The sequence below is a fragment of the Oncorhynchus keta genome, chromosome 14 (genome assembly GCF_023373465.1).
Source record: "Oncorhynchus keta strain PuntledgeMale-10-30-2019 chromosome 14, Oket_V2, whole genome shotgun sequence".
Classification (NCBI taxonomy): Eukaryota; Metazoa; Chordata; class Actinopteri; order Salmoniformes; family Salmonidae; genus Oncorhynchus; species Oncorhynchus keta.
This window is the reverse complement of record NC_068434.1, coordinates 54,042,865-54,068,730: the sequence shown is the minus strand read 5'-3', so window position 1 is coordinate 54,068,730 and position 25,866 is coordinate 54,042,865. Positions and strand designations below refer to the sequence as shown.

The 25,866-nt window shown below is 43.6% G+C and overlaps 1 protein-coding gene across 3 annotated transcripts in view; it reads left to right on the top strand.

Annotated features, from left to right (window-relative positions):
* Positions 1-24,551, top strand: part of LOC118393626 (low-density lipoprotein receptor-related protein 4) — a 214,855-nt gene extending 190,304 nt beyond the window's left edge. For 2 of the 3 annotated variants that reach the window (XM_035786476.2, XM_035786477.2), the window contains exons 33-38: positions 1,874-1,987; positions 2,110-2,221; positions 2,416-2,480; positions 5,798-5,885; positions 8,697-8,838; positions 20,504-24,551. In XM_035786476.2, the coding sequence (XP_035642369.1) occupies positions 1,874-1,987; positions 2,110-2,221; positions 2,416-2,480; positions 5,798-5,885; positions 8,697-8,838; positions 20,504-20,845 (863 nt within the window). In that variant the 3' untranslated portion in view covers positions 20,846-24,551. Of the gene's footprint in view, positions 1-1,873; positions 1,988-2,109; positions 2,222-2,415; positions 2,481-5,797; positions 5,886-8,696; positions 8,839-9,350; positions 9,414-20,503 lie in introns of all 3 variants that reach the window. The other variant, XM_035786478.2, reaches the window with a different exon arrangement.
* Positions 24,552-25,866: the final 1,315 nt, after the last annotated feature.

Here is a 25,866-nt window from a genome sequence, read left to right as displayed (position 1 = left end):
TATAGGCAATCACGGATTACAAAGGGAAACCAGCCACGTTGCGGACACCGTCTTGCTCCCAGACAAGCTGAACATCATCTTCGTCCGCTTTGACGATAACACAGTGCCACCAACGCAGGCCATCCCAAGGACTGTGGGCTCTCGTTCTCCATGGCTAACTTGAGTAAGACATTTAAGCGTGTTAACCCTCACAAGACTGCCGGCCCAGACAGCATCCCTAGCCGCATCCTGAGAGCGTGCGCAGACCAGCTGGCTGGAGTATTTATTGACATATTCAATCTCTCCCTATCCCAGTCTGCTTTCCCCACTTGCTTCAAGATGTCCACCATTGTTCCTGTACCCAAGAAAGCACAGTTAACTGAACTAAATTACTATCGCCCCATAGCACTTACTTCTGTCATCATGAGGTGCTTTGAGAGTCTAATTAAGGATCACCTCACCTCTACCTTAACTGACATCCTAGATCCACTTAAATTTGCTTACCGCCCCAATAGATCCACAGACAAGGCCATCGCCATCACACTGCCCTATCCCATCTGGACAAGAGGAATACCTACATCAGAATGCTGTTCATTGACTATAGCTCAGCCTTCAACACCATAGTAACCTCCAAGCTCATCATTAAGCTCGGGCCCTGGATCTAAACCCTGCCCTGTGCGACTGGGTCCTGGACTTCCTGACGAGCTGCCCACAGGTGGTGAAGGTAGGAAACAACACCTCCGCTTCGCTGATCCTTAACACAGGGGCCCCACAAGGGTGCGTGCTCAACCCCCTCCTGTACTCCTTGTTCACCCATGACTGCATGGCCACGCATGCCTCCAAGTCAATCATCAAATTTGCAGATGACACAACAGTAGTAGGCCAGATTACTAACAGTGATGAGACAGTGTACAGGGAGGAGGTGAGGGCCCTGGTGGAGTATTGGCAGGGAAATAACCTCTCCCTCAACGTCAACAAAATGAAAGAGCTGATCGTGGACTTCAGTAAACAGCAGCGGGAGCACGTCGCTATCCACATTGATGGGACCACAGTGGAGACGATCTGAAATGGTCCACCCACACAGGGAGTGTGGTGAAGAAGGCGCAACAGTGGCTCTTCAACTTCAGGAGCTAGAATAAATTTGGCTTGGCCACTAAGACCCTCAAACTTTTACAGATGCACAATTGTATAACCGCCTGGTACGGCAACTGCACCACCCGCATCCGCAGGGCACTCCAGAGGATGGTGTGGTCTGCCCAACGCATCACCGGGGGGACACTGCCTGCCCTACAGCACCCGATGTCAAAGTAAGGCCAGCAAGGACATCAACAACCCGAGCCACTGCCTGTTCAACCCGTTACCATCCAGAACGCGAGGTCAGTACAGGTGCATTACACCTGGGACCAGGAGACTGAAAAACAGCTATCTCAAGGCCATCGGACTGTTAAATAGCCATCACAAGCCGGCTATCACCCGGTTACTCAACCCTTCACCTTAGAGGCTGCTGCCCTATAAACATAGACATGGAATCACTGGCCACTTTAATAATGGAGCACTAGTCACTTTAATAATGTTTACATACTGCTTTACTCATCTCATATGTATATACTATATTATATTCTACTGTATTTAGTCAATGCCACTCCAGCATTGCTCATCCTAATATTTATATATTTCTTAGTTTCATTCTTGTACTTTTAGATTTGTGAATTGTTGTGAATTGTTAGGTACTACTGCACTGTTGGAGCTGGGAACACGAGCATTGCGCTACACCCACAATAACATCTGCTAAGTGTGTATGTGACCAATAAAATGTTATTTGATTTATATGTGCCATTGTGAAAATGGCACAAAAGTTTAACAGGTTAAAGTAAGCCTTTTCTTTTCCATGCAGGCACTAACCACTGTGGGGTGAATAATGGAGGATGTACTCATCTCTGCTTCGCTAATACAAACAGCTTTGTCTGTGCCTGCCCTGATGAACCAGACAGCAGGCCCTGCTCCACAAGTGAGTTTGTGTGTGTACTTGCATGCATGTGAGAAACAACTTATTTTGATAAGCAACATTCCAGTTTTGTGTGTGATCTGTTTATTTATCTTTAAAACACTAGTCATTGTTCCTCTGTTTAGTCTCAGGTTATGTGCCAACCTCACCAGACAGAGAGACCACCAGCACCCCAGCCCCTAACAAGATCCCCAAAGCCCCCACAGACACGCCTCAGCAAGGACCCCCACTGATTAAGTATGTCAACAACAGGCCTGACATTTTACCTCATTGGCCATGACCTGAAGGGATCATATTGATACATAATGAGTGCTGTCTTATATGAATATTGACTAAATATCTTGTATCACTATGCTTTACTTTTATATCTTCAGTTTGTGAGAAAGTATAGGCTGGTAAATGTTTTGTTTTTTTTACATCCCGTTTTGTAGCTGCACAGACAAGAGCCTGAGTGTGGAGGGCTGCTTAGAGAGCAATGTGGTGACGGCTCCTCACGGTAAGATAAAGATCAGTCAGCTTCACCATCATCATTATCATGATTATTACCCTCAGAAGAATCTTCATCACACTTTGCATCATCATAATAACTTATTCACTTTCAAATGTACAGTGTTGATTTTATAGGCTATATCTAATTGTTTAGATGTCATAGCAGTGTAATCCACTCATTGGTTGATGTTGGAGGAAAATGGCGCCAGAGGGGAGGGCTGCCGTTTTTATCGGCTCTTAACCAACCACGATATTTTGTTTGTTTTTTCGCATTGTTCATAACTTGTTTTGTGCAAAATGTTGCTGCTACCGTCTCTTATGACCGAAAAGAGCTTCTGGACATCAGAACTGGGACCTCAAATTAATAATAATATAATAATAATATTGGACGAAGAGTTCTTCATTGAGTCGGACGGGAGGGATATGCTTCTATAGACACCCGACCAGGCCCAGATCCCCATGATTTGCTGGAAAAGGAAACAGAGGTTTTGCGGAAAGAGATCAGGGTGCCTTGTGAGGATCACGCGACGAGTGTCTAATCTGCCCTTGCCTTCCATTCTGCTAGCTAACGTTCAATCGCTAGGAAATAAATGGGACAAACTGAAAGCACGTATATATTTTACCAACAGGACATTTAAAAACTGTAATATCTTATGTTTCATCGAGTCGTGGCTGAACGACGACATTAAGAACAGACAACTGGCGGATTATACACTATTGGCAGGACAGAACAGCAGCCTCTGGTAAGACACAGAGCGGGGGCCTATGCATATTTGTAAACAATAGCTGGTGCACGATATCTAAGGAAGTCTTAAGGTTTTGCTCGCCTAAGGTAGAGTATCTCATAAGCTGTAGACCACACTACCTACCTAGAGAGTTTTCATATGTATTTTTCACTAAAACTGCACTCAAAACTGCACTCAATGAACTGTATTCCGCCATAAGCAAACAGGAAAACGCTCATACAGAGGCGGCGCTCCTAGTGGCCGAGGACTTTAATGCAGGTAAACTTAAATCAGTTTACCTAATTTTTATCAACATGTTAAATGTGCAACCAGAGGAAAAACAATTCCAGACCACCTTTACTCCACAAACAGAGACGCGTACAAAGCTCTCCCTCGCCCTCCATTTGGCAAATCTGACCATAACTCTATCCTATGGATTCCTGCTGACAAGCAAAAATTAAAGCATGAAGCACCAGTGACTCGGTCAATAAAGAAGTGGTCAGATGAAGTAGATGCTAAACTACAGGACTGTTTTGCTAGCACAGACTGGAATATGTTCTGGGATTCTTCCAATGCCATTGAGGAGTACACCACATCAGTCACTGGCTTTATCAATAATTGCATACGATACATACCCCAACCAGAAACCATGGATTACTGGCACTGAAACCCGGAAGCTTATAAGAAATCCCGCTATGCCCTCCGACGAACCATCAAACAGGACTAAGATCGAATCGTACTACACCGGCTCCGACACTCGTCAGATGTGGCAGGGCTTGCATTCTATTACAGACAACAAAGGGAAGCAAAGCCGAGAGCTGCCCAGCGACACAAGCCTACCAGACGAGCTAAATAACTTCTATGCTCGCTTCGAGGCAAGTAACACTGAAACATGCATGAGAGCATCAGCTGTTCTGGACGACTGTTTGATCACGCTCTCCGCAGCCGATGTGAGAAAAGACTTTAAACAGGTCAACATTCACAAGGCCGCTGGGCCACAAGGATTACTAGAATGTGTGCTTTGAGCAGACGTTAACCAACTGGCAAGTGTCTTCACTGACATGTTCAACCTCTGCCTGTCTGAGTCTGTAATAACATGTTTCAAGCAGACCACCATAGTCCCTATGCCCAATAACACGAAGGTCACCTGCCTAAACGTTGACAAACCCGTAGCACTCAAGTCTTTAGCCATGAAGTGCTTTGAAAGGCTGTTCATGGCTCACATCAACACCATTATGCCAGAAACACTAGACCAAATCAATTTGCATACCGCCCTAACAGATCCACAAATGATGCAATCTCTATTGCACTTCACACTGCCCTTTCCCACCTGGACAAAAGGAACACCTATGTGAGAATTCTATTAATTTACTACAGCTCAGCGTTCAACACCATAGTGCATTCAAAGCTCATCACTAAGATAAGGACCCTGGGACGAGACACCTCCCTCTGCAACTGGATCCTGGACTTTCTGACGGTCCTCCCCCAAGTGGTAAGGGTAAGTAACAACACATCTGCCACGCTGATCCTCAACATGAGGGCCCCTCAGGGGTGCGTGCACAGTCCCCTCCTGTACTCCCTGTTCACTCATGACTGCATGGCCAGGCACGACTCCAACACCATCATTAAGTTTTCTGATGACACAACAGTGGTAGGCCTGATCACCGACAACAACCTCTCCCTCAACGTGATCAAGACAAAGGAGATGATCGTGGACTACAGGAAATGGAGGGCCAAGCACGTCCCCATTCTCATCGGCGAGGCTTTAGTGGAGCAGGTTGAGAGCTTTAAGTACCTTGGCGTCCACATCACCAACCAACTAACATGGTCCAAACATACCAAGACAGTCGCAAAGAGGGCATGAAAAAAACATATTCCCCCTCAGGAGACTGAAAACATTTGGCATGGGTCCTCAGATCCTCAAATGGTTTTAAAGCTGCATCATCGAGAGCGTCCTGACAGATTGTATCACTGCCTGGTATGGCCACTGCTCGGCCTCCGACCGCAAGGCACTACAGAGGGTAGTGCCTATGGCCCAGTAAATCACTGGGGCCAAGCTTCCTGCCATCCAGGAACTCTATATCAGGAGGTGTCAGAGGAAGTCCCTAGAAATTGCCAACGAGTCCAGCCACCCTAGTCATAGACTCTGCTACCGCACAGCAATCGGTACTGGAGCGCCAAGTCTAGGTCCAAGAGGCTTCTCAACAGCTGCTACCCACAAACCATAAGACTCCTGAACAGCTAATCAAATGGCTACCCAGACTATTTGCATTGTCCCCCCTTCTATGCTGCTGCTACTGTCTGTTATTATCTATGCATAGTCACTTTAATAACTCTATCTACATGGACATATTACCTCAATTACCTTGACACCGGTGCCCCCCGCACACTGACTCTGTACTGGTACCCCGTGTATATAGCCCCACTATTGATATTTACTGCTGCTCTTTAATTGTTTGTTATTCTTCTCTTTTTTTGTTAGTATTTTCTTAAAATTGCATTGTTGGTTAAGGGCTTGTAAGTAAGGTCTACACCTGTTGTATTCGGCGCATGTGACAAATACAATTTGATTTGTTCATCTGCAACGCTTCTTTCACAGGGGAGGGGCTTCATATCAGCTATGTGATTGGAGGAGCGTTGACCATTCTGGCCATCCTGATAATCATCACTGCCTTCATTATTTACAGGTAAGACCAAGTCCTCTCTAAATACAAAAAAATCCTGTCATTTGACATTTACATTTGAGTAATTTATCAGAAGCTCTAATCTAGAGCAATTTATTGTTAGTACATTCATCTTAAAGTAGCTAGGTGAGACAACTACATTAGTCATAGTAAGTAAAATGTTCCTCAATTAAGAAGTCATCAACAAAGTTAGTGCTAGTAATAAAAAGTATATGTACACGACCGTTTAAAAGTTTGGGATCACTTAGAAATGTCATTTTTTAAGAAAAGCACATTTTCTTTCCATTAAAATCTAATAAAATTGATCAGAAATACAGTACAGACATTGTTAATGTTGTAAATGACTATTGTAGCTGGAAACTGTGATTTTTAATGGAATATCTACATAGGCGTACAGAGGCCCATTATCAGCAAGCATCACTCCTGTGCTCCAATGGCACGTTGCGTTAGCTAATCCAACATTATCATTTTAAAAGGCTAATTGATAATTAGAAAACCCTTTTATAGTTATGTTAGCACAGCTGAAAACTGTTCTTCTGATTAAAGAAGCAAAAAAACTCATTCTTTAGACTAGTTGAGTATCTGGAGCATCAGCATTTGTGGGAGAGAAACAATCGCTTCACAAGTCCTCAATTGGCAGCTTCATTAAATAGTACCCGCCAAACACCAGTCTGAGTGAAGAGGTGAAGAGGCGGCTCCGGGATGCTGGCCTTCTAGGCAGAGTTCCTTTGTCCAGTGCCTGTGTTATTTTGCCCATCTTAAAACCTCTTAAGGAAGCTGCAAATTTTTGTTAAAAATATTTTTGTTAAAAATCGCGCAACATTTCAATGTCCTGCTACTCATGTTTGGAATATAGTATATGCAAATGATAAGTATGTGTGTATAGAAAACACTCTGAAGTCTCTAAAACTGGTTAAATTGTGTCTGTGGCTATAACACAACGTGTTTAGCAGTGAAAAACTGTTCTCCAAAAAACACAAAAAATATATTACTCCGCCAGTCAATGTATTGTTGAAGACGAACGCAAATACATGAAGCAGTAATGTAAACGCCTACAGCTTCCACACGATGTCGCCAGTGCTGGCATTTTGAGCAGACTTAATCCTTGGTTCTATTACTTTTGACCCTTTCCTGTTTCAGTTTGTCAACAGGAAGTTATTAAAATGGGAAAGATGGCCGTTGATTTCCAGACGAGCTGCTATCGAATACAAATCACCCCGTGATTAATTGTATAGCTAATTAACGTTTATTAATACCTAAAGTTGGTTTAGAAAGTAGTTTGAAGTGTTTTGTAAAAGTATATAGGCACCTTTTGTCATTTTAAAAAGTGACGTTGCGTCTTGGAAAACGGAATATTCCTGGATCAGACCGGTCTTCAGAAAATTACATTTTGGCTATACAATGACGGATTTAATCGGGAAAAAGACCCAACTGTGATGTTTATGGGATATATAGGAGTGCTAAGAAAGAAGCTCGTCAACGGTAATGAATGTTTTATATTTTATTTCAGCGATTTGGGTAGCGCCGGGTAACGCAAAATCTGCCGTTTTAAGTAGCGTTGCAGTACTTTGGGGGGTGTATGCTATCAGATAATAGCTTCTCATGCTTTTGCCGAAAAGCATTTTACAAATATGACTCGGTAGCTAGATTCACAACGAGTGTAGCTTTAATTCAGTACATTGTATGTGCATTTTAATGAAAGTTTGACTTTTATCAAAAACTATACGTGGCACACTTGAAATTTCCGCTGATTGATGTTCCCACCTCGGAACCACGGCCCTATCAAGTTAATCTTTTATTTTTATTGGCCAGTCTGAGATATTGCATTTTCTTTGCAACTCTGCCTTGAAGGCCAGCATCCGCCTCTTCACTGTTGACGTTGAGACTGTTTTTTTTCAGGTACTATTTAATGAAGCTGCCAGTTGAGAACTTGAGATGTCCGTTTCTCAAACTAGACACTCTAATGTACTTGTCCTCTTGCTCAGTTGTGCACTGGGGCCTCCCACTCCTCTTTCTATGCTGGTTAGGGCCAGTTTGCGCTGTTCTGTGAAGGGAGTAGTACACAGCGTTGTAAGAGATCTTCAGTTTCTTGGCAATTTCTCGCATGGAATAGCCTTCATTTCTCAGAACAAGAATAGACTGACGAGTTTCAGAAGAAAGGTCTTTGTTTCTGGCCATTTTGAGCCTGTAATTGAACCCACAAATGCTAATGCTCCAGATACTCAACTTGTCTAAAGAAGGCCCGTTTTATTGCTTCTTTATAATTAGAACAACAGTTTTCAGCTGTGCTAACATAATTACAAAAGGGTTTTCTAATGATCAATTAGCCTTTTAAAATGATAAACTTGACTAACACAACGTGACATTGGAACACAGGAGTGATGGTTGCTGATAATGGGCCTCTGTACGCCTATGTAGATATTCCATAATAATGCCGTTTCCAGCAGCAATAGTCATTTACAATGTCTTCATTGTATTTCTGATCAATTTGATGTTATTTTTATTTTTTCTTTCAAAAACAAGGACATTTCTATGTGACTCCAAACTTTTAACGGTAGTGTATATATGTCTATTCTCCATCCCTTTATCTGCCCAGATCTGAAATAAGTGATTAGGTGCCAATAGATTTGGCCAATGTTACTGTCATGTAACTTGTTGTTTCATGTCAGTGCAGATAAAGATCACACAGAGAGGAAGCTATATTAGACCTGTGACATTTGTCTGTTGTGGGAGCTAACCTAGATAGCCACCCCATGGACAGTTTTATCCAGTGGACTGTGTGTACAATGTGTTTACCCATCTTTCTATCCTCAGACACAAAAAGTCTAAGTTTGCTGACCCCGGGGTGAGCAACCTGACATACAGTAACCCCTCATATAGGACGTCAACGCAAGAGGTCAAGATTGAGACCTCTCAAAAGCCGCCCATTTACAACCAGCTACGATATAAGAAAGAGGTAACTACTCAGGCCTATTCAGTATTTCAAGAAAATGACGACAGAGTTCTAGCCTAGCTTTTTTCATGTGCAAGCATTTGCAGCAGATATTTTTCTGGAGGGTCTAAAGCATAAATGTGAAATCACGATTTGAAGGTGAAACAGAAATGTATGTTATTCTTATATAATAACATGCAACGTTTGCACTGGTGCAAACGTTTACTGAATCTGGGCCTTATCTCTCACTTCAGACTTTGATGAGAATAAGAAAGTACCTAATGTTTTAATAGAATAATGGATACATTTGTGCATCCATTGGGATTCTGTATGCCTATTATGACCGGGTTGCAAAAGGTATGGCCAGAAGTAACTATTGAGACAAATACTAGTTTTCAATGTTTGTCTCTATCTCCTATGCTGTATATAGATTGCTTTACAGTAGTTTTATTATAACCATACATGAAGAGGCACAAGTGGTGGCCGACCCGTCCACTCATCTCTCTTTTCTTGTCTTCCCCTCTCCTTCACTGCAGCTCTCTCATCCTTACAACAGCCTCTCTCCTTTATTCTTTTGACCTGTTTTGTCCTGCGCAGAGGTAGTCACACACCATGGGGGAATCCCTCCATCAATCAACCTTATCACTCTCTTTTTCACTCCTCTTGTATCTCCCACTCCTTTTGTCTCTTTCTCTTGTCCCCACCTTCACCTAACATGTGTACATGCTCTCTCTCTCATGTGTCTACTATTGTTGCTCTGCTTGATCTTGTGTGACAACTGACTCTTTCTGATGACTGACTTTACTAATGATTTTTAAAATGTAAAGACAAACAGTGCCTTCAGAAAATTCTCACACCCCTTGACTTTTTCCACATTTGTTGTGCTACAGCCTGAATTTAAAATGGATTACATTGAGATTGTGTGTCACTGGCATACACACAATCAAATCAATTTTTTTTTGTCACATACACATGGTTAGCGAAATGCTTGTGCTTTTAGTTCCGACAGTGCAGTAATATCTAACAAGTAATCTAACAATTCCCCAACAACGACCTAATGCATACAAATCTAAAGGGCTGAATGAGAACATGTATATGGATGGCCGAGCGGCATAGGCAAGGTGCAGTAAATGGTATAAAATACAGTATAAACATGTGATATGAGAAATGTAAGATATGTAAACATTATTAAAGTGGCATTATTTAGAGTGCATTATATAAAGTGACTTGTGATGTGGCTAGTGCCTGTTCTGAGTTATTGATTGCTGTTTAGCAGTCTGATGGCCTTGAGATAGAAGCTGTTTTCAGTCTCTCGGTCCCAGCTTTGATTCACCTGTACTGACCCTGCCTTCTGGATGATAGCGGTGTGAACAGGCAGTGGCTCGGGTGGTTGATATCATTGTTGATCTTTTTGGCCTTCCTGTGACATTGGGTGCTGTAGGTGTCATGGAGGGCAGGTAGTTTTCCACCGGTGATACTCTTGTGCAGACCGCACCACCCTCTGGAGAGCCTTGCAGTTGAGTACGGTGCAGTTGCCTTACCAGGCTGTGATACAGCCCGACCGGATGCTCTCGATTGTGCATCTGTAAAAGTTTGTCAGGGTTTTGGGTGACAAGCCAAATTTCTTCAGCCTCCTGAGGTTGAAGAGGCACTGTTGCTCCTTCTTCACCACACTGTCTGTGGGAGTGGACCATTTCAGTTTGTCTGTGATGTGTATGCTGAGGCACTTAAAACGTTCCACCTTCTCCACTGCTGTCCCTTCAATGTGGATAGGGGGGTGCTCCCTCTGCTGTTTCCTGACACCACAATCTGAGTGCCCTCACCTCCTCCCTGTAGGGTCTCGTCGTTGTTGGTAATCAAGTCTACCACTGTAGTGTCGTCTGCAAACTTGATGATTGAATGAGCTTGGAGGGTACTATGGTGTTGAATGCTGAGCTGTAGTCAATGAACAGCATTCTTACATAGGTATTCCTTTTGCCCAGATGGAATAGGGCAGTGTGATGGCGATTGCATCGTCTGTGGACCTGTTGGGGCGGTATGCAAACTGAAGTGGGTCTAGGGTGGCCGGTAAGGTGGAGGTGATATTATCCTTGACTTGTCTCTCAAAGTACTTCATGTTGCAGAAGTGAGTTCTACGGGGCGGTAGTCATTTACCGTAATTGCTGGACTATTAAGCGCACCTGAATATAAACCGCACCCACTGAATTATTAAAAAATATGTATTTTGTACATGAATACGCCGCACATGTCTAAGCCGCAGGTGCCTACCGGTACATTGAAACAAATGAACTTGGTCACTATCTTCCTCCTCCTGTGCACTGAAACCACTGAAGTCATCTCCTTCGGTGTCGGAGATGAATAGCCTCAGAATTGCTTCATCCGATGTTGGATCGTTTTCATTGTCGCTCTCGTCACTTTCATCCGGAGGCAAATACCCCGCTGAGCTCATGCTGCCCCTTCAACAGGCAGCAGTCCAGCCTTTCGAAACCCGTTGATTATAGTGGATTTTTTGACAATGTTCCACGCTGTCAGGACCCACTGGCAGACTTGACCATAAGTTGCTCTTCGCATGCAGCCCATTTTAGTGAAGGAATTCTCCCCACTTGTCATCCAAGACTCCCACTGAAAAAGGAGCGCCACCTTAAATGCACAATTTACACTGATGTCGAGTGGCTGCAAATACTTTGGGCCATCTGCTTTTCTTCCCTCTGAAAGCCTTTGTTGTCTTTTTGCACTGAGTCAGTTCCTCACGCTGCTGTTTCCAACGTCTTATCATCGACTCATTAAGGCCAAGCTCCCGTGCAGCAGCTCTCTTTCCTTTTCCAACAGCCAGATTGATCGCCTTCAACTTGAAAGCTGCGTCATATGCATTTCTCCGTGTCTTTGCCATGATGAGGGTGACAAAATTACTACCGTAATCAGAATGATGGGAAGTTTGAGCGCGCTCTATTTTACGTCACATTATGTGACGGTGCTCAGTTTTTTGGCGGCATGAATCTTGTGAAAGCGGGAAAAATCCATAAATTAGCCGCGTCATTGTATAAACTGCGAGGTTCAAAGCGTGGGAATGAAGTAGCGGCTTATAGTCCCGCAATTACGGTAGTTCAGTTATCTTTGCCTTCTTGGGTACAGGAACAATGGTAGCCATCTTGAAGCATGTGGGGACAACATACTGGGATAGAGAGCGATTGAATATGTCTGTAAACACACCAGCCAGCTGGTCTGCGCATGCTTTGAGGACGCGGCTAGGGATGCCAGCTGGGCCAGCAGCCTTGCGAGGATTAACACGTTTAAATGTTATACTCATGTCAGCCACGGAGGGGGGGGGGGCAGGCAGTCCTTGTTAGTGGACCACGACAGTATTGTATTATCCTCAAAATAGGCAAAGAAGGTGTTTAGTTTGTCTGGAAGCGTGACGTTGGATCCGTGACGTTGCTGGATTTATTTTACGTCTCATGTTTGAGCCATTGAATTGCGACTCCACTTTGTCCCTGTACTGGCATTTCGCTTGCTTGACTGCCTTGCGGAGGGAATAGCTACACTGTTTATATTCAGACATCCATCCATGGTTTCTGGTTAAGGTAGGTTTTAATAGTCACAGTGGGTAGAACATCTCCAATGCACTTCTTTATAAATGCACTCACTTGAGTCAGCGTATAGGTCGATGTTGTTCTCTGAGGCTGACCGGAACACATTCCAGTCTGCATGATCAAAAGATTCTTGAATTGTGGCTTCCGATTGGTTGGACCAGCATTGAATGGTTCACGTCACTGGTACATCCTGTGAGTTTCTTCCTATAAGACGGAGGGAGCAAGATGGCGTTGCGGTCGGATTTGCCGAAGGGAGGGTGGGGGATGGCTTTGTATGCATCGCGGAAGTTAGAGTAGCAGTGATCGACGGTATTGCCCACAATAAACAATAAATGCAGCCTCAGGATATGTATGGTTTCCAGTTGGCATATAGTCCAGTGAAGTTGCTTGATGGCCGTCTTGGTGTCTGCTTGAGGGGCAATGTACACAGCTGAGACTATAACTGACGAGAATTCTCTTGGTAGGTAAAATGGCCGGCACTTGATTGTAAGGAATTCTAGATCGGGTGAGCAGAAGTCTCTTGAGTTCCTGTATGTTGTTATGATTACACCATGAGTCATTACATTTACATTTACATTTAAGTCATTTAGCAGACGCTCTTATCCAGAGCGACTTACAAGTTGGTGCATACACCTTATGACATCCAGTGGAACAGCCACTTGCATCTAAATCTTTTTTTGGGGGAGAAGGGGCGGGGGGGGTGAGAAGGATTACTTACCCTTACTTACCCTATCCTAGGTATTCCTTGAAGAGGTGGGGTTTCAGGTGTCTCCGGAAGGTGGTGATTGACTCCGCTGTCCTGGCGTCGTGAGGGAGTTTGTTCCACCATTGGGGGCCAGAGCAGCGAACAGTTTTGACTGGGCTGAGCGGGAACTGTACTTCCTCAGTGGTAGGGAGGCGAGCAGGCCAGAGGTGGATGAACGCAGTGCCCTTGTTTGGGTGTAGGGCCTGATCAGAGCCTGGAGGTACTGAGGTGCCGTTCCCCTCACAGCTCCGTAGGCAAGCACCATGGTCTTGTAGCGGATGCGAGCTTCAACTGGAAGCCAGTGGAGAGAGCGGAGGAGCGGGGTGACGTGAGAGAACTTGGGAAGGTTGAACACCAGACGGGCTGCGGCGTTCTGGATGAGTTGTAGGGGTTTAATGGCACAGGCAGGGAGCCCAGCCAACAGCGAGTTGCAGTAATCAAGACGGGAGATGACAAGTGCCTGGATTAGGACCTGCGCCGCTTCCTGTGTGAGGCAGGGTCGTACTCTGCGGATGTTGTAGAGCATGAACCTACAGGAACGGGACACCGCCTTGATGTTAGTTGAGAACGTCAGGGTGTTGTCCAGGATCACGCCAAGGTTCTTAGCGCTCTGGGAGGAGGACACAATGGAGTTGTCAACCGTGATGGCGAGATCATGGAACGGGCAGTCCTTCCCCGGGAGGAAGAGGAGCTCCGTCTTGCTGAGGTTCAGCTTGAGGTGGTGATCCGTCATCCACACTGATATGTCTGCCAGACATGCAGAGATGCGATTCGCCACCTGGTCATCAGAAGGGGGAAAGGAGAAGATTAATTGTGTGTCGTCTGCATAGCAATGATAGGAGAGACCATGTGAGGTTATGACAGAGCCAAGTGACTTGGTGTATAGCGAGAATAAGAGAGGGCCTAGAACAGAGCCCTGGGGGACACCAGTGGTGAGAGCGCGTGGTGAGGAGACAGATTCTCGCCACGCCACCTGGTAGGAGCGACCTGTCAGGTAGGACGCAATCCAAGCGTGGGCCGCGCCGGAGATGCCCAACTCGGAGAGGGTGGAGAGGAGGATCTGATGGTTCACAGTATCGAAGGCAGCCGATAGGTCTAGAAGGATGAGAGCAGAGGAGAGAGAGTTAGCTTTAGCAGTGCGGAGCGCCTCCGTGATACAGAGAAGAGCAGTCTCAGTTGAATGACTAGTCTTGAAACCTGACTGATTTGGATCAAGAAGGTCATTCTGAGAGAGATAGCGGTAGAGCTGGCCAAGGACGGCACGCTCAAGAGTTTTGGAGAGAAAAGAGAGAAGGGATACTGGTCTGTAGTTGTTGACATCGGAGGGATCGAGTGTAGGTTTTTTCAGAAGGGGTGCAACTCTCGCTCTCTTGAAGACGGGAGGGACGTAGCCAGCGGTCAGGGATGAGTTGATGAGCGAGGTGAGGTAAGGGAGAAGGTCTCCGGAAATGGTCTGGAGAAGAGAGGAGGGGATAGGGTCAAGCGGGCAGGTTGTTGGGCGGCCGGCCGTCACAAGACGCAAGATTTCATCTGGAGAGAGAGGGGAGAAAGAGTTCAGAGCATAGGGTAGGGCAGTCTGAGCAGAACCAGCGGTGTCGTTTGACTTAGCAAACGAGGATCGGATGACCTTCTTTTCAAAATGGTTGACGAAGTCATCTGCAGAGAGGGAGGAGGGGGGATTCAGGAGGGAGGAGAAGGTGGCAAAGAGCTTCCTAGGGTTAGAGGCAGATGCTTAGAATTTAGAATAGTAGAAAGTGGCTTTAGCAGCAGAGACAGAGGAGGAAAATGTAGAGAGGAGGGAGTGAAAGGATGCCAGGTCCGCAGGGAGGCGAGTTTTCCTCCATTTCCGCTCGGCTGCCCGGAGCCCTGTTCTGTGAGCTCGCAAGGAGTCGTCGAGCCACGGAGCGGGAGGGGAGGACCGAGCCGGCCTGGAGGATAGGGGACATAGGGAGTCAAAGGGTGCATTAAGGGAGGAGAGGAGGGTTGAGGAGGCAGAATCAGGAGATAGGTTGGAGAAAGTTTGAGCAGAGGGAAGAGATGATAGGATGGAAGAGGAGAGAGTAGCGGGGGAGAGAGAGCTAAGGTTGGGACGGCGCGATACCATCCGAGTAGGGGCAGTGTGGGAAGTGTTGGATGAGAGCGAGAGGGAAAAGGATACAAGGTAGTGGTCGGAGACTTGGAGGGGAGTTGCAATGAGGTTAGTGGAAGAACAGCATCTAGTAAAGATGAGGTCAAGCGTATTGCCTGCCTTGTGAGTAGGGGGAAGGTGAGAGGGTGAGGTCAAAGAGGAGAGGAGTGGAAAGAAGGAGGCAGAGAGGAATGAGTCAAAGGTAGACGTGGGGAGGTTAAAGTCGCCCAGAACTGTGAGAGGTGAGCCGTCCTCAGGAAAGGAGCTTATCAAGGCATCAAGCTCATTGATGAACTCTCCGAGGGAACCTGGAGGGCGATAAATGATAAGGATGTTAAGCTTGAAAGGGCTGGTAACTGTGACAGCATGGAATTCAAAGGAGGCGATAGACAGATGGGTAAGGGGAGAAAGAGAGAAAGACCACTTGGGAGAGATGAGGATCCCGGTGCCACCACCCCGCTGACCAGAAGCTCTCGGGGTGTGCGAGAACACGTGGGCGGACGAGGAGAGAGCAGTAGGAGTAGCAGTGTTATCTGTGGTGATCCATGTTTCCGTCAGTGCCAAGAAGTCAAGGGACTGGAGGGAGGCATAGGCTGAGATGAACTCTGCCTTGTTGGCCGCAGATCGGCAGTTCCAGAGGCTACCGGAGACCTGGAACTCCACGTGGGTCGTACGCGCTGGGACCACCAGATTAGGGTGGTCGCGGCCACGCGGTGTGGAGCGTTTGTATGGTCTGTGCAGAGAGGAGAGAACAGGGATAGACAGACACATAGTTGACAGGCTACAGAAAAGTCTACGCTAATGCAAGGAGATTGGAATGACAAGTGGACTACACGTCTCGAATGTTCAGAAAGTTAAGCTTACGTAGCAAGAGTCTTATTGACTAAAATGATTAAAATGATACAGTACTGCTAAAGTAGGCTAGCTGGCAGTGGCTGCGTTGTTGACACTACACTAATCAAGTCGTTCCGTTGAGTGTAATAGTTTCTACAGTGCTGCTAATCGGGGGCTAGCTTCATTAATCATAAAGCATACACACCCGCCCTTCCTTTTCCCAGAGAGGTGTTTATCTCTGTTGGCGCGTTGCATGGAGAAGCCCGGTGGCTGAACCGAATCTGACAACATGTCCCGAGAGAGCCATGTTTCCATGAAACTGAAAATGTTTCAATCTCAGATATCTCTCTGGAAGGCAACCCTTGCTCGAATTTCACCTACCTTGTTGTCAAGAGACTGGATGTTGGCTAGTAGTATACTCAATGAGTCAAATCTCTTTTTCATCCACTTTCATATTCAAAATGATCCACCTTCCTTGCGAATCATTCCTGACAATTGGCACATTCAGATCGAAATGTTTGTTAATTAATATCATCACACCACCCAATTCCTTTTTCCACGCAACTTCATCTAAGAATTTAGAGTGAGTTTCCTGTAAACAGTATATGTTATATTCCTTTTCTTTTTGCCGTGTAAAGACTGATCAGAAGACTGAAAATTGAGACAAGATATGATGTGTGTAGCAAATCTGAGTAGGTTGATGTGTATGATATTGGATGTGATATAGTGAGTGTGTACAATGTCTGTATAAGAGTAAGACTATAATGTGTGATGTCCAAATAAATAAGAACTCTGCCAATTTGCATGGTTGAGTGTCTGTGTGTAACATATTGATATGCATGATGATAATTGTAATCCATATCGTATCACCATCATAGTTGCATCATAATTACCTTTAACATAATTGAAAAACACATCCCAGCATTTCCATAGCAATTGACGTTTCACCTTGCATTACTTCACAACAGAACAAATGTATTCCATACAATATGTTATTATTCCCCTATTCTGATATCTTCCTCCTGCTTGTTGTAAACATATATAAACTTGTAGACAAATACACAAAAAGATAGACAAACGATAAACACAATAAATTATAAGAGTTCTCGACAATAGAGAGAAGAGTGAGAGAGGAGCGAGATCAGGTGTGTCCTTATGTGTAAGCAAGCATGTAATTGAGTACGTGTGTGTTCATATCCACTTGATAATGTTCAGATAATTTTACAGTTCCCATACCTTCTTTTTTTCGTAACCTGAAGTCTCTGTAAAATTTAGTACAGCCACGGTGTTATGGAGTTGTCTCGGAATAGCTGTCCATCTATAAAGAGTTTGTCCACAATGATAAAGGCACACCTACCATCCTTCCTTTGTTGTCTTTGTACCGGATACAGTCTCTTATGGCGTTTGTTTATCTCCCTTGGAAATTGGTCAATGAGACCGAATTTGGTCCCTTTAAGCTCCCTTCCTCTGCTTTTGATCAGCCACTTTTGTTGGTAGTGTTCAAATTTTGCGATGATCAGTCGGGGACCCTTGGTCTTGTCGCTCTGAGCTCCATGTCTGTGTACTCGGTGGAAAGCCACCTTGTTTACAGTCTCTTTGGGAAGTTTCAAGGCAGATTGCATGAATTCTCTGATCGCACCCTCTGGATTATTGGCTGCGTCTTCAGGAATCCCCGGGAAAAAAAAATATTTTCACGAATGCTACGACTTTGTATGTCTAGTAGCGACTCCTTCATCACCCTGTTTTCCCTGAGTAGACAATCCATGTTGGAATCGTGGATTTTTACCTTGGCTGTGAGTGTCATGTTTTCTCTTTGGAGCGTGAGAATTTTACTCTGGCTGAACTCCAAACCCCCACTCAGCCCTGCTACCTCCTCACACAACTGTTCCAGTGTTGCATGGATTCCAGCCAGAGCACTAGCCTCTACCGCAATGGTAAGTATATCGTCCGTATCTGTAGATTAATCTGTTTTTATTTTTTTGTTGGGTTAAAGTTATTTTGTGAGGTGGTCGGATCTTTCTATGAAGGAGTATGTTGTTCCTCCATAGCGTAAAGCTGTTGGTACTCGTCGATTTCCCTCAGGGTCTCCTTAGTATCCAGATTGGCTCTTTACTGGAATCAGTTGTTTTACAAAAAGATAACAATGAGTCTTCCCCGTGACAACGACAGGTGTCTGTAGTACAGGCAGCTAGCGCTCGCGGAATCCCAAAAAAAGGAACACAAACTTGCAGTCCCAGCTGTTAAAGGCCCACCGCATCGATGAACTGGATGAACCAGAAATGTAGAGGTCAATTTATTTTCATGAGGTCTTGGCTGATTTCTTTTGATTCTCCCATGATGTCAAGCAAAGAGCCCACACAAGTGGATTTTTATTTAAGTGTCACATGATCTCAGTATATATACACCTGTTTTGAAAGACCCCAGAGTCTTCAACACCACTAAGCAAGGGGCACCATGAAGACCAAGGAGCTCTCCAAACAGCTCAGGGACAAAGTTGTGGAGAAGTATAGATCAGGGTTGAGTTAAAAATTTAAAAAATCTGAAACTTTGAACATCCCACGGAGAACCATTACATCCATTATAAAAAAAATTGAAAGAATTTGGCACCACAACAAACCTGCCAAGAGTGGGCCGCCTACCAAAACTCATGGAGCAGGCAAGGAGGTCATTAATCAGATAGGCAATAAAGAGACTAAAGATAACCCTGAAGGAGCTGCAAAGCTCCACGGTGGCGATTGGAATATCTGTCAACAGGACCACTTTAAGCCGTACACTCCACAGAGCTGGGCTTTGTGGAAGGGTGGCCAGAAAAAAAGCCATTGCTAAAAGAAAAAAAATAATCAAAGATGTTTGGTGTTTGTCAAAAGGCATGTGGGAGACTCCCCAAACATATGGAAGAAGGTTTTCTGGTCAGATTAGACTAAAATTGAGCTTTTTTGTCATCAAGGAAAATGCTATGTCTTGCGCAAACCCAACACCTCTCATCAACCCGAGAACCCCATCCCCACAGTGAAGCATGGTGGTGGTAGCAAGCAACACTCAAGTGGTTTAAGAGGAAACATTTAAATATATTGGAATGGCTTAGTCAAAGCCCAGACCTCAATCCAATTTCAGTACACCAGCGGAGTCCATCCAACTTGAAGAAGCTGGAGCAGTTTTGCCTTGAAGAATGGGAAAAAATCCCAGTGGCTAGATGTGCCAAGCTTATAGAGACATACCCCAAGAGACTTGCAGCTGTAATTGCTGCAAAATGTGTCTCTACAAAGTAGAGTTAGTTATGCACACTCAAGTTTTCAGTTTTTTTGTCTTATTTCTTGTTTGTTTCACAATAAATAAATAAATAAAAATGCATCTTCATAGTAGTATACATGTTGTGTAAATCAAATGATACATACAAACCCCCCCCAAAAAATCTATTTTAATTCCAGGTTGTAAGGCAACAAAATAGGAAAAATACCAAGGGGGGTGAACACTTTCGCGAGCCGGTGTACAATGGAGTTGCTTACCAACACAACATTGAATGTTCCTGAGTGGCCTAGTTACAGTTTTGACTTAAATAGTCTTGAATATCTATGGCAACACTAGCAATGATCAGCAACCAACTTGACAGTTTGGAGAATTAAAAAATAAATAATATGCAAATAATAACAAACATTTTGCGTAGGTCGTTGACAAAACAATGACAATTTAATCTATTTTAATTCCACCTTATAACCCTAAACGTGGAAAAAGTTGAGGGGTGTGAATACTTTTGGAATGCACTTTCTCTATCTATGGCTTTGGATGGACCTAATAATATAAAATAATGAGGTATTGAAAAGTCTGTTCTTTGTTTGGCAAACCCTTTCGCTTTATGTATTGTATGTCTGACATTTTACAGTCTTATTTTGGGGGAATTCACTGTTTATCATATGTAATCCTGAGCCCAACTCTAACCTTTTGATTACCTGTAGCAGTTTCAGTCACAAAAAAATCCAGCCACAAAAAAATTCTAATAAATTGTTTCTCTGTAAATGCAGTAAAGAGATGACACATTTGATATTCCATAGTTTCCCCACTCAACACATAAGTACTGATGACAAAACTAACTGAAAGACCAGAGGACATCTCACTGAAAGGAAACTACTACTGTGCATGGGTAGAGATTTACAACAACATCCTGCTCTGGAGTGTTTGTAGTTGTTTTCTGATGAGTTGTTCTGCTCTCTAACCACTGATACAGGATTAGTTTTCCACTAACTACTTATGTAGGGTCAGATATTCTTCATCCCCTCATATGCTTTTAGGGATATGATCATCTGACCCTAGATGTGTGATTATGGTTGATGTCTAGGTCGTGCACAAGGCTAACACAGCTAACCCTTCTACTGTGTCTTCTTTCTCCTTCCTCAGGGGGGCGGGGACAGTGGCTACACCAAGGAGAAGATCCGCATCGTGGAAGGAGTGTGTCTCCTCTCCAGCGAGGAGCTGTACTGGGAGGACCTGAAGCAGCTGAAGCCGTCACGTGGTGGTCTGCACACATGCATGCGCACGGACACTGTGTCCCTGCAGGCCAGCAGCGCCTCGCTGGACGACGGCGAGACAGAGCAGTTGCTCCAAGAGGAGACGTCAGAGTGTTCGTCCATAAACACGCTGACCCCCGTCACCGTCACACCACAACGCCACCCCCAACACAGCCTGCCCGACACCGGCTGGACCCCCGCACGCAAACCCTCCACCGAGAGTGAGGTGTAAGGGAGGCCTCTTGCTTCACTGCCTCCCCACTCCTACTCTTTACCCTTAGTCCTCCTGATCCCTTCAACTACACACCCTTTTACACACACACACACACACACACACACACCTGTATACAGTATACATGCATACAGTAAACGATACGTACTTATGCTTCAGGCCACAGTGAGTCATACACAAACTGACACTCACACAGATAGGTGGTACATACAAACATTACAGTCACATACATACTTCATGCTACACACATTTATGCATGCATACAAATCTGTCATCTCCTTGGCCCGCTGGACTTCGTCCTACACACACACATCCGCACTCTTACCACCACCCTCTCACAACCACAAACTGACTCACCGCTACCCACTTCAGGCAACAGACTGAATTACAATTTACAAGCATGCTGGAAAAAGAAAGCAAAAAAATACACTTTGAGAAAAGAAATGACAAACAGAGAAAGAAATGACATCTGGAGCCTTTTTAAAGAATGCAACCCCTCAAGGTGAGGGCCGCTTAGTATATTACATTGCATTTTTTGTGAAGTTTTTGACAAAGCTAAAAACGATATACTCCCGCAGGAGACTATGTAACAAACTGCTCGCTCTCTCTATAATGCCACTCATCATATACCATGTCCTTATGAACTCTATTTATGAACTTTTTGTTCTTTGAGTTGGTTTTTGCTGATTTTAAAGAATGGTGAGAGTGTTGTGTAGATCTCTATTACAGTATGACCCAGTCATTCAAACCTCTATATTTATGTGCCAAAGGGTGGAGCTTCGCTACGTCTACATTTATACTAGAATAACATTTTATAGGCTATGTGCCACGTAAAGGACAGACAGACAGTTACCTATGGGAGAGCTCAGCAATGGGACGATCTGTTTCAAACATGTTTCACATTGTATTACCTCCTCTTCTAAAACCAACCATGGACTTATCTATCTGGTCTCTCTTAACTGGTACTCTTGACAGGTCCTGGAAACTGGTACTCTAGATTGGTACTGGAAATGGGAACTCTAGACTGGTACTGGAAACTGCATTAACAATCGTTGAAATCCATTCATTTTAAAAATCTAAAGTAAACTGCAAGTAAACCATTTCTGGTCCTCGTGGAATAGCATTCTCGATGAAGTATAAGTGCCAAACATTTTTTTCATTTTTTTCTTTCCTCAGTTTGATATTTCTTGGAGTTTGTAAAATGTGCTTGACATTCTTTTAGCTGTTCTGATTAAGGCAAATATCTGTCATCTCTGAACCTGTAAAGCACTGTACACTTAGTGCCCACTGTTCTAGTCTAAACTATAGAATAAGCTTCAGTGTATTATGTCATTCAGACGTATTGACTTCTCCACATTCTTACTTTACGGCCTTATTCTGAAATTGATTAAATATGTTTTTTCCCTCATCAACCTCCACACAATACCCCATAATGACAAAGAGAGAACTGTTTTTTAGAAATATTTACACATTATATACAAAAATGTAAAACAGATGCCTTATTTACATAAGTATTCAGACCCTTTGCAATAAGACTCAAAATTGAGCTCAGGTGCATCCTGTTTCCATTGATCATCCTTGAGATATTTCTACAACTTGATTGGAGTCCACCTGTGGTAAATTCAACTGATTGGACATTATTTGGAAAGGCACACACCTGTCTTTATAATGTCCCAAAGTTGACAGTCCATGTCAGAGCAAAAACCATGCCATGAGGTCGGAGGAATTGTCCATAGCTCAGACACAGGATTGTGTCGAGGCACAGATCTGAAGAAGGTTCAAAAGAACACAGTGGCCTCCATCGTTCTTAAATGGAAGAAGTTTGGAACCACCAAGACTCTTCCCAGAGCTGGCCGCCCGGCCAAACTTAGCAATTGGGGGAGAAGGGCCTTGGTCAGGGAGGTGAACAAGAACACATTGGTCACTCTGACAGAGCTCCAGAGTTTCTCTGTGGAGATGGGAGAACCTTCCAAAAGGACAACCATCTCTGTAGCTCTCAACCAATCAGGCCTTTATGGAAGTGGCCAGAGGGAAGCCACTCCTCAGTAAAAGGCAGTTTGCCAAAAGGCACGTAAAGACTCTCAGACCATGAGAAACAAGATTCTCCGTTCTGATGAAACCAAGATTGAACTCTTTGGCCTGAATGCCAAGCATCACGTCTGGAGGAAACCTGGCACCATCCTTACGGTGAAGCAAGGTGGTGGCAGCATCATGCTGTGGGGATGTTTTTCAGCGGCAGGGACTGGGATACTAGACTGGATCGAGGGAAAGGTTCACCTTACAACAGGACAACGACCCTAAGCACAAAGCCAAGACAACGCAGGAGTGGCTTTGGAACAAGTCTCAATGTCCTTGAGTGGCCAAGCCAGAGCCCGGACTTAAACCTAATCGAACATCTCTGGAGAGACCTGAAAATAGCTGTGCAGCAAAACTCCCCATCCAACCTGACAGAGCTTGAGAGGATCTGCAGAGAAGAATAGGAGAAACTACCCAAATGCAGGTGTGCCAAGCTTGTAGCGTCATACACAAGAAGCCAAAAGCGCTTAAACAATGTACTGATTAAAGGGTCTGAATACTTATGTAAATGTGATATTTCAGTTTTTTTTTTATACATTTGCAAAAATGTCAAACTGTTTTAGTGTTGTCATTGTTGGGTATTGTGTGTAGATTGAGGGGGGAAAAAATATTGAATCTATTTTAGAATAAGGCTGTAACATAAAAATGTGGAAAAATTCAAGGGGTCTGAATACTTTTCGAATGCACCGTACAGTATATGAGATTACCATGAACCATATATCACAGAGATGTTACCTTAGACAAAGAATATACCACTGGTAATTTACGGAACCATCCATATTATTCAAATAAAAACAATATATATTACATATGCAGCGTTTACCGTGAATGCAGTCTCCGCGAACTTGGGAACATTGCCTTTACATTTCAATCACGCCGTAGTGCGGATCTTCAACATTACGGATTGAATTTAGCCCTTAGATTAACATTGTTTTGTACTGTACAATCTGTCATTGAAATGCATAGGGTGGGAAATAGAGCATTGCACTGGACAGATATCAGTTTGAGTTCTCAAAACCATGTATCTTGAAGTAACTTCAAGTTCAGCAACATGCTGATTTGCTGCTAGACAGGAATTCCACAGCACTGATGCCAATGAGAGAAGGTCTTGGCAGCTATTTTACCTGAGGTCTCTGATGGTTGGATCACAGACGCATCAATCTGACCAATGCTTCAATCATTAACTACGCTAACACACAGAATCCCACCCACTCAGCGAAGGTTTCTAAGCTGTACAGATTTTACCATGCATTTTAAGCAGACAAATTGTCAAATATATTGTGTTGATTTTGTTGTATAGAGAGTATTTTGTACAAAGGGATTTCATTATTGTTTTTACTTGTATTAATATTACTCACTGGAGAAGAACATTTTTGTTTTGCTGGATTATTTAACCACTGTGTTTCCAAACATTGTAAATTATAGGGTTGCTGCCAGTTATTTAATAATGGTCACATATAACTGTTGTAAAGTTAACTAAAAGAGATATTTATGATTTCTTTGTTTGGTTGTCACTTAATGTGTAAATATGAAAAATACTAAATGAATTTCCTGCAGTACTAACAAGCTGTGTTGTGTGATGTAGTGAATTACCCCTTTGCTATCTTTTAATATAAACTGCGTGACACAATTTTCTTGTTGTCTCACAAGTTTGAAGCAATGGATCTTCCTCTCTGCAGATCTTACGGAAGCCCTGAAACCCAAGGATAAAAAGAAAAAAAACGTAACTGTCGTTTGAACGACATAATTGGTGTTTTGTCTCTATTAGGCCTCATCTGTTATGCAGCTTGTCAGATCGTGTAATGGTTGCTGCAGCCATTCATTCACTGATTCCATCCATTGATATGATTATTAATTGACAGTGTTTTATTTCTATTCGGTTATAATTATTTAGCCTACCCCACCCATAATAGCCTATATCTTGTTTATATTATACTTTCTAACATTAGGATATGTAGTTTCTATTTTGAAGGACTTGAAATGTATTTATGGATGTTTTAGGTAGGCAATACATAGGCTTCTGGAAAATGCATTTTTGTTTTGCGGGGGGGGAACAGAAACACTATAATATAAATCAATTTAATTAAGCAAAAATTTCAGAAATAAATCATAAATAATAAAAGGCAGTTTCAGCTTTTCATAAATAAAAGGGAATAATCTCAAATTAGGGCGGTCAAATTATTTGTACACCAAAGCAAGCACCAACAACCTTCACATGTGCATTGAGCGTGCTCCACAAATTAATTATAATATTTATTAGAAAGACAAAACTTACACATGCAAAGGCTTAATTACATACAGTTGAAGTTGGAAGTTTACATACACTTAGGTTGGAGTCATTAAAACTCGTTTTCAACCACTCCACAAATTTCTTGTTAAACTATAGTTTTGGCAAGTCGGTTAAGACATCTACTTTGTGCATGACACAAGCCATTTTTCCAACAATTGTTTACAGACCAATGATTTAACTTATGATTCACTGTATCACAATTCCAGTGGGTCAGAAGTTTACATACACTAAGTTGACTGTCTTTAAACAGCTTGGAAAATTCCAGAAAATGAAAACATGGCTTTAGAAGCTTCTGATACTCAGATTGACATAATTTGAGTCAATTGGAGGTGTACCTGTGGATGTATTTCAAGGCCTGCCTTCAAACTCAGTGCCTCTTTGCATGACATCATGGGAAAATCAAAAGAAATCAGCCAAGACCTCTGAAAAAATGGTAGACCTCCACAAGTCTGGTTCATCCTTAGGAGCAATTTCCAAATGCCTGAAATTACCACGTTCATCTGTATCAAACAATATTACGCAAGTATAAACACCATGGGACCTCGCAGCCGTCACACCAATCAGGAAGGAGATGCGTTCTGTCTCCTAGAGCGGAACGTATTTTGGTGCGACCTGTGCAAATCAATTCCAGAACAACAGCAAAGGATCTTGTGAA